This window comes from Acanthaster planci, linkage group LG05 (assembly GCF_054643075.1).
Source record: "Acanthaster planci isolate LZ-2023a linkage group LG05, COTS_SCS, whole genome shotgun sequence".
NCBI classification, from domain to species: domain Eukaryota; kingdom Metazoa; phylum Echinodermata; class Asteroidea; order Valvatida; family Acanthasteridae; genus Acanthaster; species Acanthaster planci.
In genome coordinates, this window is record NC_141781.1 from 18,704,439 (window position 1) to 18,723,001 (window position 18,563).

The window sequence follows — 18,563 nt, forward strand, 5'->3', positions numbered from 1 at the left end:
GGCTTCTAATCTGAAGATGCTTCAACTCATGGCTTTGCGCACACAAGCACCCCCCTCACATGATGGCAGAGACAAGGGTGACGGTGGAATGCCATTTGCACATTACACCCGGCACCCATATAAACACTCCACAGACTTGCAAGATTAATCATGTACAGTTCACAGTAGACGCCCACATACATGTACAAACTATCACAGGAAGTGCATTGCACCAAGAAACTTGGTTCGTATGAGAGAGCTTTTGTTGCCTTACCATGAAGATGTATGTCCAAGCCATAGTAGAAAATGTTCAAGGCAGTGCATACACCCTCCAGGCACACTCTGTTTTGTCACCCATGCCGCCCCCCCATCCCAATTTTGCAGTCTCCCTTCTATTCTTAAATCAAAGTAAAAAAGTGAATATCTCGGCAAAATGAAAGCTCCTATAAAAATGCAAACCAACAACCTGACAAAGTTGCACACTTCAAATATGCTGCAATTACGTGCATTTTATTCTGTCAACAGAGATTCAAATGCATATGCTACTATCTACTACAAAAGAATCCACTTAACAAGAAGCTAACTTATCAAACATCACTTACATTTCCTTTTTTGAGAGAAAATAGTGCAATGTTGTTAGATTCAACACTTCTGACTTAGGCAACCTAGTATTTATTTTTCATCAAGAGAATGTGGGTATTTCATTTATCACAAATATTTTAAAATGGGTGTGGCTCAGCCCAGATATGCATTCCTGGAAAGGTATCCACTTAAGTTCAGTGCAGTGCTCGAGTCTGGTTTCCAGAATGTTCAACATCAATCATACCATGAGCATATAAACCACGGTGCAATACTGCATAGCCAAGTGAGAAATATATCTTACACAGACTTCAGTCTTACTTAGGTATTAGCATACTATACATGTCCATGTATATGTTGTGTACAAAAGAACCAATCACAGATGACCTTCAGAAATGGTTTGAACTTATCACTGTCCGTGGCTTCGAAGGCCTTGGTGAAATGGAGAATAGTTGTAGACTAATCTGAAGAGATGCCATGAGTGCAGAAGCACCTCACTTGCATCGGTGCTCTTAAGCTGGACAAGCACATGTATAATTGGCAATTCACAACTCTTTCCCTACTTGTGAAAGAGTAGTGTAATATGTAGATACCACCTGTCCAGGGATGTTGTGCCGCCACAGTAATTACTCCTAAGTCTGGTCACAAAATTGCATTATGCTTCCAACATGATCAAATGAACAGGGTTGTTACTTGGTACTGAACTGGAAAAACAGATGAAGTACGGTTTACATCAGAGTGCCAGCTTCATACAGGTACATGTACATTCGTGCATCTGGATATCAACAATCCTCTTGGTTCCACTGAGGGCTCACTTCTTCAAAATGGAGTTTCTCAAGGAGAGGCATATCCCCAATGTGAAATTTTGTTTTGCCAGACGCTACTCTTTTGCCAGTCATGCACAATCTAAGCTCATCCGGTACCCTTCCTGAGAAACCCCAGGAAAATTGGCAATTTTCCTGTTTTCATCTTGTAGGATATGGAATTGTTCTGACTGCTCTTAAAGGATTGGGCGACAGTACATGTACATACATGATTGGCTGATTTCTTAATGCACAGTTCTATGTGCAGCAAAAAATTTAAATTTAATTTAAAAATCCTGGATTTCCACAACAAATTACCAACAAAATGTAATCTATCAAGTGTAAGATTATCCACTGTAGCACATGTGTGAATTCTACTGCAAGAACTGCAAACCAATCTCAATCATGCAGACCTGTGGTGACCTTACATGACATCTATGACAAACAATTGTAAAGGCTTTTTAATGATAATGATGAATGATCATGCATATCTTGATCAAGTCAATCCATTATTCTAAAAGTTTGATTCATCCTTTTTCAGAAATTGAGGAAAACTCCACTTACTGAAAGCCTACATGTACATGCTACTAGCACTGTATCCTATTCTAGTTAGTTAATTAGGGGTGTGAGTAACCACTTAAGCTGAAAACAGCTAGCAAATAGCTAAAATGAAAGAAGTCCCTATACATTTGTGCACAGCAGGTGCAGAGAAAAGCTGAAATTGAGGGTCAACATCTATACTAAAAAAACTGAAATCACTTAAAAATTTGAATTTTCACACCCCTGTTAATGCAACTACGTGAAGAACATGGGAAAAACAAACAAACAAACAAACAAACAAACAAACAAACAAGAGTTTATTGTCCGATTGTCATGCCATTCTCAATGTCCAGACATCAATTGATTGCTTGAGACAACCTGTTGACCACATATTGATAGCAGATGTCACCGTGCCTAGAATTCACTGGAGTCACTGGTCAAATCCACGTCGTTCTGGTCCGAGCCGGGTACGTAGTCAAACTCGATACCTTCCATCTCCACATTAGGTAACTACATTGTACATGTACAAAAATGGAGATGTGTTTCCTCTTGTAAGTTCATCACCATAACTTTAGTGATCATGGGATCATACATGTAACTGCTCTACACGTTTGTAAACACCAAGTTTGAGAACATCACGAACAGTTTTGCTCCCTGTTCACATTCAAACAAAATAATGTGATCTGGAAACACACATTTTAAGCAAGATATTTTACGGAAAGTCAATATGGAAATGATGCAATGTCATAATTATGTTCTGAAATCAGTATTCATCTTGGAAAACAGAACTCAGTTCAACGGTCACATTTGGCTTCGCAAACACGAAAGATGCAACATTCCATCCTTTCTCCCAAAATGGGAAACAATAGAGCAGCTTAAGTCTTCAGAACAGTATCGTCCTTGCTGTGCACAATCTTTTCTTTTTTTGGTTTTGAGGGAGAGGGAACATGTTAGATATGAATTCTCATAGGAAGGATAAAACATGATTCATATTGTCTGACCGCCCGGGGCAACTTGATGAAAATCAGGTCTCAAGACAAGCCATGTCTACTGCATCACACTGCCAAGTCATAACAGCATCTCATTCATTATGGGCAAGTCATATCGTCCAACAGCTGTTGGTGGTGGAAGGAAAATGTGTCAGCTGTGCGCCGATTATCACAGATGGGGAATGATTCAATTTATAGTGCAAACATAGCTGTCACACTTTTTAAAAACCTCACTGAGGCAGGATATGTTATTGCGGCTGAGAAGATAATTATGCCCTGGAAATGTACTGATCTCATCTCAATTCAGAATGCATTCAGAGATGTATGAAAACACGAGCCCTCCTTTGGGTTATTAGATAAATTTAACGCTGGCAATACGGGTGATTCAAAATACAGTGTGCCATCAAGAGGTTGCAACGGAAAGGCCATTCTTCGCAGTGCACTGTGGGAAATGGTCGACAAATCTTATTTGGCGGCTATGCAAAAGGAACTTGAATTATTCCCAACATTTTCTGTTAATCGTTGCTTCTTTCTACTGCATGGAATGTCCCAATCTATCAATATGTCCCCCAAATTGTCTGCTGACAAATGGTTAAATGCAAATCGTGGCAAGGCAGTCATGCTTTAGTCAACCATAAACTTGAAAAATGCCTCTCTGTGGCAACCTCTTGGTGGTGAATGGTGTTGTGATTGGCCTCTATTCAAGACACCATAGGGGTACAAACCTTGACAATGTCTACATCTAATGTAACTCTTTGAATCGGTGACTCAAATTACATTATGTCAAGGAACTTGAAGTACTAGAATACACGGTATGTTTGGCTCTCACATATGGGTAATTCCAGAAATTAGGGGTCCACTTTTTTCGTGTCCCTGTCACATCTGACATATGATTTTGTAAGTTCAGAAAACATTTTCTAAAAATGAATTAATTCAAATTACCTGTCAAACAAATAGTAATAGTAATTCCAGTGATATTTCTGTGTCAAATAACAAAAGTCAAATGCAACAGGGGCAAAAAAAGGTCACTTTTGGACCCCTAATTTCTGGAATTACCTTTGTAACGGTTTCAGGGGCAGAGTGCCTTATTTGTGCGAGGACAAGAGAGTTCAGGCATGCAACTTGGAGTTTGGACAAGAATGAGAAAATTCCAGATTGTACAGACTACGGGTAGTGTTTTTGCCAGACGTAATGACATGCCAGCAAAAAAAAAAAGAGACATAAGTTGCATGCCTGAGTGCATTCTGGAAAAAGTTGTAAATTTCACTTGTCTAGAATGAGAGGTGAACTGATCGGGCCCACTCATGTAAGATGGATGGATGGATGAGATGGAATGACGGACAACTACACAAAGCCAACTCTTACCTCGCTTGGAACCTGCAGAGAATGGACACAGAAGCAAAGGGGGAAAGGGAACGTTACAAAATGAGGAGAGATGAAGCACTTGGAACACATGGTGGGGATTCAAGGCCACAAAGTAACAATCGTGCATTTGTAATGACACCCTTCAACAATATCCTGGTAGATTTCTTTAGTTCAGAAACTCCCATCAAAGGGCTATATAAGATGGGAGTGGCATGTTCACTTTTTACATTGGAGTCGCCATTCACTTTTCACAGAGAAAGGGCTATTTGCAATTCAGACTCACAAGCCAACACAAATTCTTTGGGGGGGGGGCATGTACTGTGCTGTAAATTACGTTGGCAATCACACTGACACATGTATCTGTGTTACCAGTTCTGCCTTTCTTGTAATATTTATCAGATATTGTGGATGTGCTCAACTTTGGCAGAAATTGGGCAAGTGAACGGAGGACAGATAGAGGTTTTTAAAAGACCGTTCAGAAAGTTCACAATTAAGAAAGTTTTTGCACACACAATGCAGTGCAGGTGAATTTACTGCATTAAACGAAAAACAAAACTGTTGCAGAATTGATAAAACAAGCACATGAATGAAAGCAATGATTCAAGCCCAGAATGGATTGCCACATTCCATGAAATGGCTGAAGCTACCAGCCAATGGCTTCCATGGTTTCCAGGCAGCCAATGGCAGCATAATTCGAATGCATCCTTACCAGCCACTGGAGGGGTGGAGAGTTGATGACATAGTCCACCACCTGCATGCCAACGTGAGACAGATTGTTGAGCTGGTCCCGGCAAGTGTTCAGCATGCTGGTGGACACGTCACTCAAATAGTGAGCCTATGCGAACACAGGAAGGGGAAAATGGAAAGTAAATGGAAATGCTAAGCAAAGAAAATATCTACTCAGCGAAAAAAACACAAAAATTGGTTTATCAGCCAAAATGCTATGCTCAGTGTAATATTCACTGTACTTGGGAGTGGCTCTCTACTCCATTTTGTCTAGGGGCAATTCCAGGCCAAAGTAGGAACCATTCATATTAACACTAACCTTGTTATTTCATATATTTGTATTCAAGTACAAAAAAGAAACAGAAAATCCATGAAAGTGGAACTAACTTGTAGTACCGCTACTGTTTATTTCCACCTTTGGTTGTGAAAAAAACTCATCTCTGTGTACAAATTAGGAACAGCAATGAGGTTGGTAATAGCATGGCCCATTTCCACTTCTGCATGAAGCTGCCCTTAGCACGACAACTTTCTGAGCATGTCTTTCACCTGGCAAGGCAATGAGACTGGGCTCAGATGCTGGTGTTCTAGCTAATGCATGTACGAATGAGACTTGTTCACTCCTGCCGATCCTGTGACAACCTTCGACTTTCAATGAGATTCATGGAGTTACTTGGACTGTCCCTAAAAATCACAGAATGGAGCTGATGGGAGCTTAATACATGCAGTTCTGTGCTGCAAAACCAGAACAGGGATTGTTTGACAGCAGGAGGAATGCCCCAACCTTCAGGGGTTCTACGGTTGGACAGGACAGATCTGGAAAGGTTTGGGTGTATAAAAGAAGGTCATTGAGCACCCCCAGGTCATGATGTGCCGATCTTATCATGTAATGAATGCCAAGAGCATGGCCAATGCTAACGGCAACCTCACTACATTCCTGAGATCTTTATGTCTCCGTACCTCTTCAAATGAGTGGTAGATGCTGTCGGCCGTGGCTCTGGCCTCCTCCACCTTGCCACGGATCTGTTGGGGCAGGACGGCAACCGAGTTGGCTACATTGTGGGTGAGACCGCGCAGGCGGGCGGCCAGCTCCCGTGCAATGGCCATTGTCTTCTGCTCTCCCTCCTGGTGGGAAATGGAAAATTTGCTCCATCAAGGCCATGTCGATTGGGGATACCAGACAGGATCTTGTCTAATGCCTGAAGACAAGGCTAGAGAAGCCTAAACATGCCATTTCAAGACCCGACATAAGTCCAGCGTTTCAGAAGAAATAGCCTGAATCATTCTTTTGCCTCAAAACTGGAAATCCTATGTTTCATCAAGCAGGTTCGGGCAATTGGCATATGATGCAATTTAAGGCCAAACCAGTAGCTCCAGTCGAGTCATTTAGATCAAACTACAAAGCACTCTATCACTGATTATCTCATATTTGCATATGTACAAAATGCAAGGAGACACCACCTCGAGATATTCAGACTGCTTCAGTGGTTCCGCAAATACTGAAATCTGAAGACATACTGTATAATGACTACATGTATGTGCAAAGTTGGGCCAGGTCAGGGCTTAGATCCTGTTAACTGAACTTGTTGAGGTCAATATGCTTAGAATAATTTGTCAGACAAAAAAAAACTGCACTTGACTGTGTTGCACTGATCAACCAACGGACCGCATTCAGGAAAAAAAAACAAAAACTGTAGCTGAGTAGCTGTAGTCAGATGATGAAACCAGACACAAACAGTGCTTTGCTATCTATATTTGTCAAGGCACGAAACGGTGTTGTAGGCAGTATGTTATCTAATTTTGTCCTGAAGGAAATAGTTTGGGGACAAACCCCACAGTCTAACCATTATATCACTTCTTTCTACCTTGTTTTCCACCTCTGAATTCTCGGTCTTTTCATCCTTTCCCTCCTCGGTGGTTGTCCAATCATTCCAGGTGTTCCAAAGCTTCTCCTGAGCCGCTTCTGCATTGGTACGGATGGTCTGATTGGCTCCATCGATGCTTTTCTTCGCATAATCGATCTGTGTTGAAATACACCAATCAAGATTGCAATTAGGAGAATAACGCTGATCAGTGAAGCACTCCACTTATCAAGCGCTATCAGTGTGTGCTCTTGAACCCTCCTTTTGCTGTAACTGTCAAAAACAGTCAACAATTGCTTCCACTTGATTTCCCCCCGTACACAGATACATATGGGAAATTGGACTGGTTTTGACTGATAGGAGAACTGTGTCAAGAATGTGTCTTTGCAAAGGAGGGTTCATGAGAAAACTGAGAAAACTAAAAAGCCATTAAAAAGTGTCCAGAAGTTTACAGCAATGTCCTTCTCCATCACTCTATGATTGGTTGAAATGTTGTTGACAGTTCGAATGATCACATTCTTATTGATCTAGTGCCTTGCTCGTCTTTCTTTAACTTTGTGGGAATAACTCTTACTGGTTTTGTAGACAATTTTTTCAACTATGAACCACACTCGCTCTCCACTAGTCAAGCGTGGAACATGGACTTCCCGGCTGGCTGTCTACAGTTGACTTCCTTGAAGTCAAAACATTAAAACAAGCAGCTGTGACTTCTGCTTACCAGATCCACAGTGAAGTGCAGCTTCTGGATGGTCTCCTGGCTGCGTTTCTGGGCGTAGCGGATGTTCGCCAGTGCCTTCTTGTGGACACGGCGGCGCACCTTCTGAGTCAGGGTGCCGACGCGCTGGATGGAGGTGGGCGTCTCCCTCTTCTCCTCCTCCTGCTCGTCATAGTCATCCTTGATTGCCTGCTTCCTCTCTGACCACCAAAAAAATACATGGACAACATTTTGTACACGTATAAACCATTATTATGAGTACATAAAGACAATGATACACGTAGGTACAGTACTGGTACAAATATTGGCCTCTTTACTGTGACCAATCATTGGATATCTACTGAGCATGACAGGTCAGGGCTTGCACTTTATTTTTTCTGACAGTAGCCCGCTGGGCTAGTAAATTGTGATTTTTACAAGCCCGCAGAGATTTTTACTAGCCCATGAAATGAGTGAAAAAAATAACAATTAAAACCAGTTTTTGACTTCAGAACGTTGTTGACTGTTGTTCATGGTTGGCTAGAAATCACTGTCGCTGGTAGTGGAGTCCGGATATTCGTCCTCCTCGCTGTCACAACATTAGTCTTGGTCCACCAAGACATTTCTATCAACCGCTATCACGTTGGGTGATAGCAGTTCATGGGTAGACTGGTTCCCGTTCCTTACTCACTCACCAGGCATGATTGTCCAACGAGAGGCTTGCAAGTCACTTACGAACTGGATCGCACCAGTCTATGGATGCAGTATCGGTTTGTGGTATCTAGTACGAATTGTATGTTAACTATATTGGTCATATATAGGGGTCACTGACTACTGGAGAAACTATCGTTGATGCGTTGATGATAGGTACTAGGTACAATGTACATGTACGTTGTCCCAGCACACAATACAGGATTCAAGGTGCGAACGTGTACATATTTTAACTTGCCTGCCGGGCAAGTTGGGAAGGGGTTTTTACTAGCCATTGTACGCCGGGCTAGCGTTAAGGTCGAGCCCTGCAGGTATCAGCCAATCAGCTTGCTTAACATTTCTGACAGTCCCAACTACACAACATGCAGGATCAAATAACATTTGCAAGAACACATGGATTTATGGCTGACGGCTAAGACGACATGTAAACGTATGCAACAACAGCCCTTCACTTACTTATAAAAAGATTTTATTTTGTTGCAAACTTCCTTGTTTTATCAATTTGATCAGACACATTTGGTACAATCTAATCATGGAGTTAGCACCATGAGCTAAGTAAAGTTTTCATACATGGAGAAGTGCTACCTTGCACTGTATAGTACATGTGCATCATCAAAAACAGGACACAAAAATTCATGGCTTTTCTTACACGCATTACTGCCCTGGCTTTTACTGGGATACCAGGATCGGTTACTGTTTTGAGGTGATTCATTAAGGTGACCCCATTTAATTTTCCTCCCGTTTCCTGAGAATGTGGTTTATGTTACATGTGGATCTGTCATTTCCTGCAAATACATTCCAAACGATAAATTACAGTTGTGGCAACATGCCTGTAACTCAACCAGGAAGTTCTGAACCATAACCTGGCACACTTGTTACAGAAACCCTTCACCTACATCGATCCCAGATACGATAAAGTGGATGAGAAATGACGTTGTTCTCCATGCAGGAAACGGAAAGCAAAAAATAATGACAGAAACATGCCAGTGCTGGTATACCGGTACATGTACATGTATGCATGTGGTCATTTTGAATCGCAGTAAGGATATTGCAGCCAATTTTTGTCACGTAACAACCTACTGTTTTACTCTTTGTTACTGGAAATCTAGTTTTATGGATTTGTACTACACGTACATGTACATTAGTTCATGGAATACATTAATTCAGTGGAAAGTCAAAAGAGAGACACTGGTTCATCCAGGCACACTGATAGAGACAGGACGATGGTACTTTTCTGTGAACAGTGTCACTATTTGCTGTGACTGAAATACGGAAATGGAGGAGGCAATTTCACTTGTATTATTTGACTTATATTGCCCACATTTTCAGTCAATTCTATACATGTACATTTTTTCACTCTGAGCAACATTACTGCACTTTAGAATCACACTTTTCATGAAATATCAGATTCCATGGAAATTTCAGCCGACCTTTTTTAACATCTTTCATCATCATTCATTTTAAGCCCTACAACCATTTGACCATCCAAGAAACAAAGTTTTTGTCCCTGAAACTACACTGTATCACGTCTCTACTCTGATTTCTTTGTCCTTCATTAAGAGGTGAGCTGTACTGTCACAACAGATCTTACATAAATCCTTGAATCACTGTGATGAGGTCATTTTATCAGCTAAATCGAAATGACAGGTCAAAAGGTAACGAGTATCCACATACTGCACACATCTACCCATTCCATAATTAGCTCTGATAACAACTCAGACACAGACAAATTAAGTAAAGAAGCGTCCATTTCAAAGGTGATCAAATAACACCTGGGATTTAAAAGGCCCTGAACAACAAATGCTTAAACTTTAATAATGTGCAACATTCAGACCGAGTTAATATTTACTCATGTATTTCAAAAGGACAGGAGAAAAATATGCAAACCGATACCTGGTTTAGAAGTGGTTCATTTCAGCAAATGAGGTACATGTAGTTAACAAGGAATGGGCACTGCAATGGCAGAATGCCCCCCCCCCGCGGGGTATGGAATTAAAAAAAAAGCAAAGTGATACAAGCCTGAAAGGAAGGAACGAAATTCACCAATTTGCTTGAAAATACCTCCGAACTGGCCTCCTTCCACAGTTTGTGGCTAATAAACACTTTGTTCTCATTTGACAAAGTCTGCTGGTTTCTTTATCAAGTGTCGAATCGTAAAATAAAGTAACAAACAGAATGACTCACAGATATTCCTACCCCTAAACAAAGAATGGCTAGACGACGCTTTGTTCAACAGATTATTTGAACTGCTGGAGAAAAAAAACATGCAGCATACCATTGTCTCTTGTTGACTTGATGATAAATGCTATTTTTATCAACTATTATCAACTGTTCTCCTGAAGCAGGGCTGACTTAATGCTGGTATGGGCTATGGGATCTGACCTTAGAGATAGGGTGAATGTATCTTGCAACCTTTGCTCGATATTCTTTCTGGGGGGGGCCAAATGGGGAGGGATGTCGATAACAGGTGAATATTTCATCATATCCTCAACTCTAGCTAAAAGCAAAGTTGCGAAACTGAAAACAATTTCATCATACGCACAATCTGCTTTTAGAAAATGAACTACATGTACATCCACCACAGGCTTCTCCGAATTAAAAGTGAAGTCAGGGCACTGACTATACAATTTCGAAAACTCGTGAATTTGAACAATACATGTACAATTTCAACGTTCTTTACTTCAAGTGAAGTTACAGCGGTACACTGTACACAAGCACATAAGTACATTAACTCAATAAAAACGATGCTCCCAAGAAAACCAACCGCTTTACCTTTCCTTTTTTGAAGGGTGATAAAAAAGTCACTAATATTTAACACTCAAAGCTCACTATCCACTGAAGCTCACTAACCACTCAACCTCACTCCTCTTAAAGCCAACAAACCCCCATCCCAGCCTTCATGAGATGAAGCAAGTGTAGATGGAGACCAAAGAGACAACAGACAGACAAACTGACAAACAAACAACCATCCCCTCCCCTCCAATTTCTCACCTGCATCATCAGGAGGCAGGTAGTACTCCACAGCAAACTCGGACACAGCGAGGGCCGTGTCCAGCCCAAAGGTGACCGCCTTGCCCACGCGGGTGTTCATCAAAGCGTTCAGGCCGTCAGCACCCTTCTGCTTGGTGCCCTCGATCACCTGACGGGTGCCGTCTTGGATTGTGGCCACCACCTGCCAGGAGAAGACACGACTTTGAGCAAGCTTGGTCAAGAAATTATGGAGCAAGTTCGGGTACGGACTGCAGTTCGACCACAAGTCAATTGCTTGCTAACAATGCAGACTCGCATTTGCCTTCAGCTGGGACTCTCGTGTAGCATTTTTGGTTGATGACATCTTGGACAATTATTTTCAAGTGAATGGTTCCATCTGTTGTAATGAATGAAATTGGCGATGGACAACCAGCAGTGCAACAATGTCCCAAGGCCTTGTTCCAAATGGAGGACTGGATGGTCCAAACCATCCACCATTCAGGCAACGTTGTTGCTTAATGACTCTAGCTACATGTATTTGGGGCAATGCTGGTTCTTAATAGCTGACAGCGTTTCCCTTGAATGAACATTCGAGCAAGAATAGTGAACAAGCCACAACTGGGATGAAATAGCAGCTTTTAAACAAATCAACAATCAGACCATCTGGCATTTTGATCCTAGCTGAATCTTTATCAAAGCCTTTGCATCTTTTGCCTTTGATAAAGATTATTGCCAGGGCTGGAATGCAAGCCCTCTGAACTGTTTGCTTTGCATATTTCAGGTCAGTGAAGTCAGTTGGCAGTATTGCAGCAAATTTTGTGTTTCAACAAAGTTAAATGAACCATTTGTCCATGTTGAATCTTTACATGAAAAGAATACTTCCTGATTGCCAGCCACTATGTGAGGCCATTATCTCCAAGCACACTCAAATCCTTGGTGCACGTCAGTTTTGCTTGAGGAGATCCCTCATGCTTAGAGCTTGAGTGGAACATGAAATAATGTATTGTGTCTGTGTTCTACACACTAAAGACACCAAAGCGGGCAACATTTACGGCCCATTTTGATGTGATGTTCTCTTCAACAATACAGGTGGAATTAAGGAGGCATGTGGCCTCGTGGTTAGGGTTAGTAGCTTCTGATCATAGGGTCAGGGGTTCGAATCCAGCTGATGGCAGCATGTTGTGATCTTGGGCAAGTCAACTTACCCCGACATGCCTCTCTCCACCCAGGAGTAAATGGGTACCTGTGAGGGCAGACACAGTTATGTTTTATTTGCGCCGAAAATGGCAGCATCGGGCTGGTACCGTACATGTCCCCTTTCAGATGCCACCGAGATTGCCAGATTTGAACAATTTTGGGGTCACTTATGATCCAATATATGCAGACATCTTTGCGCTGGGAAAGGACCTGTTGATGTATACTCCCAAGGGAGCTGAGACGGTTTCAGGAATGTTCAGATGATGTGTGAGCCCATTGATAATGGTAATACAGTGCCTCAGAATGGTTTGCTAGATACTGTAGATGGCGCTTCACAAGTGCTTGTTATTATTATTATTAACTGTTACTGTGTACTGGGCATACCTCTTCAGTCGGCTTGCTGATCAGGGGAACCTTCTCCTCCAGCTTGTCCAACTGATAGCAAGCAAAATCGCTCGCCATAGTAACTAGAAGAAGACCAGAAAACACCAAATAACACTTCAACTTCATAGTCGTGACACTCGACAAAAATTAGTAACCAACTTTTGGCCTGCGGATTTCAAAGAGTGCTTAATGAGCATTCCAAAGCTGAGACAAAACACATACGTGAACAATGAATGCAGAAAGTCTGTAAGCAGGCTTCATGTAAAAGACAGGAAGTGTGGAGTTCATAAATCATACCGGTACTTACATTTACCTGGTAACAGGCATACATGTATGACACATATGACCAAATACACAAGTGTAGGTTACGGGACTACAAAAACAAAAAGGATGATGTGGTGGTATCTTACGTGGCTTCTCAAAGCGGTCAACCACCGGCTTGGCAGTTTGAGCTGCCACGACAACTGACTTCTCGGCATATCCTAAAGCCTTGTTGGCGAGAGTGCTTTTCTCCTTTGTCCAAGTGTACACATTGGCCACCTGCACGCAACAAGGAGACAAAAGTGTCATGGTAAGCATTGTAACCACTGATGCATGTTCTCTTTGTATTAACCCTAACCCCCTAGGCTCCTGCACTAGAAAGCACACTGGACCTCACAAAATCCAACAGGTGCATGTACATGTACTTGTTTATGTACTTGTACATGTACATGTAGGTCACTGTACCAAACCTGATAAATTCCAACAGAATGAGCCCGTTGGAGTTTGAGTGATATGGTGTGGATGGGTCTAGGCAGTACAGGATGACTGCACTGAACAGTACCAAACCTGACAAAATCAAGCATAGTCCAACAATTGGTAGAGCAGGCCAGACACTGAACCCTGTTTGCCTTAACTCACACAGAATCCAACACTATCTCCCTGGGCCTTTCCTCCGAAGTCTCACAAAATTCAACGAGTTCATCAGTTACGGTACCAAACCTGCTAAAATCTCACAAAACCTACTGTTGGAGTATGGTAGGTTTGGGGTAGTTAGGGTTAAACCGACATGTAGATATCCTGTTTTGTTTCTTTAGACCTACATGTACTGCAAAGTTGGACATGCTTGCTCTCTGTGGCACCAGGCAAGTCAGTTTCTGCCTGGTAAGAAGACACTGCACTACACTCCACAGTGAGCAAACAAGTACCAATTTTTTTGTACTAACGGAATGGGACTTTCATTGCAAAAGTTTCCTTTTAAAGTTTATAGCAATGGGAAGATTGGATCTGTACATGAACATGCAGGTCTGCCCTGCAATGCAAGACTGTGACTGGTGGTTACGAGTGGCCAATATGTGTACGCTCTGAAGCACTGGTAAGAAACTGTAATCACTTTCCATGGATAGATCAGGGTTGAAATTGGAAGATGAAGAGATACCAATGAAACCTCCAGCCCAAGGTGACATCAAAATGCTGTTTTAGGCTTGATCTCTCTCTTTTAAACAACTATAATTATGTGAATCCTTGCAGTACGATTGTTTTTTTGGGGGGTACCCCAGGCAAAAACATAGCAAAACCCGACTTGGTTCCAAAACCTTACACCGTAGGTTTGGATCAAATTCTGAAAGCTTGAAAAATCCAACGAAATCACACCTATGCGCAATGCATCACTTGAAGAGATCTCTCTCAAATGACATCACTTCCTTTGGACTGCTACATACCGTAGATCAGCATTCTGGACGTCAAATTTTCATAATGTACATCGGCTGCACTTTTTAAAAAAGATATCTAGATTAACATGCGTGCGTATAGAACATCTGCACACTACGCACACCGATGGCATTGAATATGAAATTGTAATCTTCCAATGACTAACGCAACCTATCTTTACAGACTCCTGCCTACAACAAGGAACAGAGAAATAAGGTGATGACTGTACCTGGCCAATGGTCGAGCTCACCACAGGGATGTTGGCCACGCGAGTGATGATGTCCACGCCAGGGGTACTGTCCAAAACCACCACGTTGCCCGGACCAGTCTCCATGGGCTCAGCTGCTGGATTGGTAGCTTCGGTCTTCATGCTGACAAGGTTGCGACCTACCTCAGTAAATTCCAAAAAAATTGACGGATTCAAAATGAGTGTTTCGGATAACTGAGCACAGGCACAATGAGCCAGCTTGCTATTCCAACAGCACATGCCCAAATGAAAGCATGTCTGACGCTATTTCAGAACAGCAGCAGCACACTAGAGATAGTTTGTCCTACTAGCTGAGCCATATGCCAACTCACAGGCATACCGTGCCCCTGAAAGACCTTGCCTTTATGAAATACTGAACCACACGTAACTCGTTCGGAGCATTTCATTGGGCAATTAATGTAGCACATAGCGAAACTGCTAGTTATTAAGCCAATCCAAATATGTATCTTGTCCCTGCCAGCTTTCTTTTTCTTCGAAAGTTTCTTTGAAGTGCATCATACATGTTCAGTTGATTTTTGTAGTTCAAAACCTGTTCCATAGACAGGGTGTTAGCTCCTTCCGCACGCACATGTACAGGTAAGTACATGTATTATCATAGATTCAAGAAATAACGAAGCCATCGCTAAAACAAAGGCCTTCTCTCCCCTCTGTAAAACAAACAAATGAGCTCTACCTTTCTTAATTCTGAAAACAGACAACCAAAAACCTCTTGTTGCATTTTGAAAGTCTGATGTTTTTGTTTTAAGTTTCTTTGTTTTGTCTTTTGGAAAGAGTTTGATACGCGCATGTCACTTGATGCCCAGTTCACAAAGCTTGTGAGACTGGTCTGAAAAGTAAGGGTACCGGTAAATATGTCAACATCTTCCCTACTAAATTTGCCTTACGTGTATAAACATATTAGCAGTGTTGTCACTTTATAGCGGCTACTACTGTACACTGTATGTGTGTGTCATTGCAGAGAAATTTATGATGTCCACGAGTGGAATTCTTCATGTCTTTTCTCCTTTTTTGGAAGGACGGTGGAGGGATGGGGACATTTCACCTCTGCGACAAGACTGTTTTCATGCTTCTTATTTCCATGCTGTAGCTCAGTCCTCACATACATGTACATCATACAATTTGATTTTGTGAGAAGATATACGCTGTATTACTGTAAGTACTGAGTCTCAATTCCCCCAAATTTTGGTGTTTTTTCAAAATGTTCACTTTTGTATTTTTGGTCAGCAAACTAAGAACTTAAAATTTGATCAACTTAGGGTCCAAAACCAAGGAGTTGTTGTTCACTCTAGACAAGGTTTCAGATGGATTTTTAATAAAGGCAAGTAATGCTGAAAGTCAATACATGTACAGTGTATATTCATGATATTGGCCTGCATGCATCAGAATTACTGAGAGAGTTCCATACCCAAATATCACTTGACACCCTGTACACAAATCCTACAAGACTGGTCTGAAAAATTCTGAATGGCAAAAAAGGCTCGTTTTCTGTGGGGTTCGTGGGAGCGGGGCGGACGTTGGACCCCACAGTTCTGGGGTACCTTAGGCCTACATGTAACAAAGTGAATATGTCATGTGCACAATTACTGTGTAAAAGGCTTTAGCGCGAGAAAAATGCGTGAACCAACTCACGCCCTTACACCATTCATTGGCACTGTACTTTCTGGTTCACAGAGACATCACACTTTGGTTATCTATAGAATTGAAAATGGGCTTAGCTGACCAGGGAATTTACGACACGGAGGCAGAGGGATCGTCTTGCTTTACAGATCATTGCGTGGGACTGTGTACGTGGGGCTTGTGACCAGCAATGAGTCAATGACTGACGTGAAAAAAAATGACTTCATCACAAAAATAGCGAATATCGCAATATTTTTCTCTGATATTTCACTTTTTTAATAAAATTGATATTGCACAGGCCTACCCTTCAATGACAACGAACTGAATAAACAGGGCTATTAGGATTAGATATTAAGGCCTACATGTACATGGCCTACGTGCACACTACCAATGACCCTGACCATGTCCATGATTACAAAAATGCAATTGCTGAAAAGTGCTAGAACATGTAGAAAATGAAACTTATCGTCACGATTGTGAGAAATTGTGATGAAATGGCATAGCCTACAGCCACGTACAATTTATGCTGGTACATGTACTTTACTGGTGATTCATGATGAATAGAATACTGACAAGTTTATGATCTGCAAATAATTTAACGCAATAGCCTCGGCGAATTCATTCACCACGCGCGCGGCGCCGCGGGCCCCGCCAACATGTCCAGTAAACAGGCTAATGCGAAGATCGAATACCAAAAAAACCAACGTCGGCCCGTCACTGCCCGTAAAAGAATTGACCTTCTTGCTAGGCCTCGTAATCGTATAGTCGCTCGGGATCCATACCAACAAAACCAGAAATTAACTCCATTACCTAGGTTCTCGTTGCTTTCTGATGTGACTTGCGAAGTCTTCTGTGTACCCGTTACTGCGAACATCTGCAAACTGCCGGCGTCGCGATCGTTACCTGGATTACGCAATTCCACTGAATCAAACGGACGGATATGTTGTACTTTGACCTTCTGCTCGCTGCGTGTACGTGTACTGTGTGCACTGCCATGTACGGTACATGTACTGTACATGTACAGTACATGTATGACTTAGTGCATGATGCAATGACTTTGGACCGCAGCGTGCGGATTACAGGGTGGTACCTGATTCATAGTATATACATTTCTGTATTCGGGAGACTAGGCTTTAGACTAAACTGGGCTTTTCCAAGACTTGCGTAAAGTCCTTCACGTGTTTCCGGCGCACGCACTCGAGCCGTGATCGTCACCCACATAACAATGCAAGTTGTTCATACATTAGAAGGGTTTCATGGTGAAAGAACAACATGAGTAAAACAACTGCGGTTACACCGTACCGTGGATCAATCTCTTTCTTGGGTAGGTGTGGTTCTGAGAAGAACCGGGGAATAACTCGACGTTTCGAACAGTGTACTCTGTCCTTCCTTCCTCCTGATCCTTCCTCCATGATCCAACTAAGCACGACGCACTAACACATCAACCGCGAAATGAAACACGTAAAGCAAAATTCTTACTTGAACCGATCGAGTATACACGTCCTCCGTGGAACAAATAAGGAAAAATGTGTGCGTTTACACGTCATCCGGCGTCAAGTGGTTAAACACTGATCTTATTTCAATAATAACTGTGACATTAACCACAACCATTTCGAGATCCTGTTTGGAGCCCTGTTCAGGTGATTATGCAGGCCTTTCCAGTGGCCCCATGTGCCAGTGTTAAAACGTAGAGCTTCACATCATTTTCATTGCTGTGGTAAATCCACAGAACAAAAAGCACATGAGAGATTCAAGGACCTTTTCTTCGCTGCAGTCAAAGACATGTTCCTCAAACAAAAGGAAGAAAGCGATGCCCGTTGATTACTGTTAAAATTGTACATTTATGCCGGTAAAAAACACAGACTCTTTAAAGCAGCAAGTTTAGCGGACCCCTTCTAATACCCACCTCTGGGAAAAGTACAGGGCCATACGTAATGTGAAGCACCTCACCGCCGGCATATCATGCATTTTTGAATGATCTTTGCTCGGATAGCTCATCAAATCAAAAGCGATTCTGTTCCTATGTCAGCACCCAAAGGAAGACGACCTGATTTCAACAATGGTTCAGACCATGTTCTCACCGACAACATGGACATCGCCAACTCTTTCAATCAAATCTTTCAAAACAACTGCACCAAAGACACTGCCGGTACTACGTGTTCCCCTCAGTGAAGTGATTCACTCTCAAACAGG

The 18,563-nt window shown here is 42.1% G+C and overlaps 1 protein-coding gene across 2 annotated transcripts; it reads right to left on the bottom strand.

Annotated features, from left to right (window-relative positions):
* Window positions 1-468: 468 nt before the first annotated feature.
* LOC110988685 (perilipin-2-like) lies at window positions 469-17,361 on the bottom strand. Of its 2 annotated transcripts, XM_022252445.2 has the most exons (11): window positions 17,181-17,361; window positions 14,715-14,872; window positions 13,207-13,336; window positions 12,797-12,879; window positions 11,237-11,417; window positions 7,559-7,755; window positions 6,844-6,999; window positions 5,939-6,103; window positions 4,965-5,090; window positions 4,256-4,267; window positions 469-2,411 (listed from the first exon to the last, which is right to left on the bottom strand). In XM_022252445.2, exons 1-11 carry the CDS (start codon window positions 17,242-17,244, stop codon window positions 2,316-2,318), a joined length of 1,368 nt encoding a protein of 455 aa, XP_022108137.2. In that variant the 5' UTR covers window positions 17,245-17,361; the 3' UTR covers window positions 469-2,315. The 2 variants fall into 2 exon arrangements, with proteins under 2 accessions (XP_022108137.2, XP_022108138.2); XM_022252446.2 differs by lacking the exon at window positions 4,256-4,267 and having other exon boundaries at window positions 17,181-17,360.
* Window positions 17,362-18,563: the final 1,202 nt, after the last annotated feature.

Bases quoted from the DNA above. Each gene is read 5' to 3' on its own strand.
- LOC110988685 (XM_022252445.2), bottom strand. From the start codon at position 17,244: ATGTTCGCAGTAACGGGTACACAGAAGACTTCGCAAGTCACATCAGAA. The intron at 11,418-12,796 runs GTATGCCCAGTA...TTCTCCTGGCAG, and splicing joins TCAGCAAGCCGACTGAAGAG to GTGGTGGCCACAATCCAAGA. The intron at 7,000-7,558 runs GTAAGCAGAAGT...ATTTCAACACAG, and splicing joins TGCACTTCACTGTGGATCTG to ATCGATTATGCGAAGAAAAG.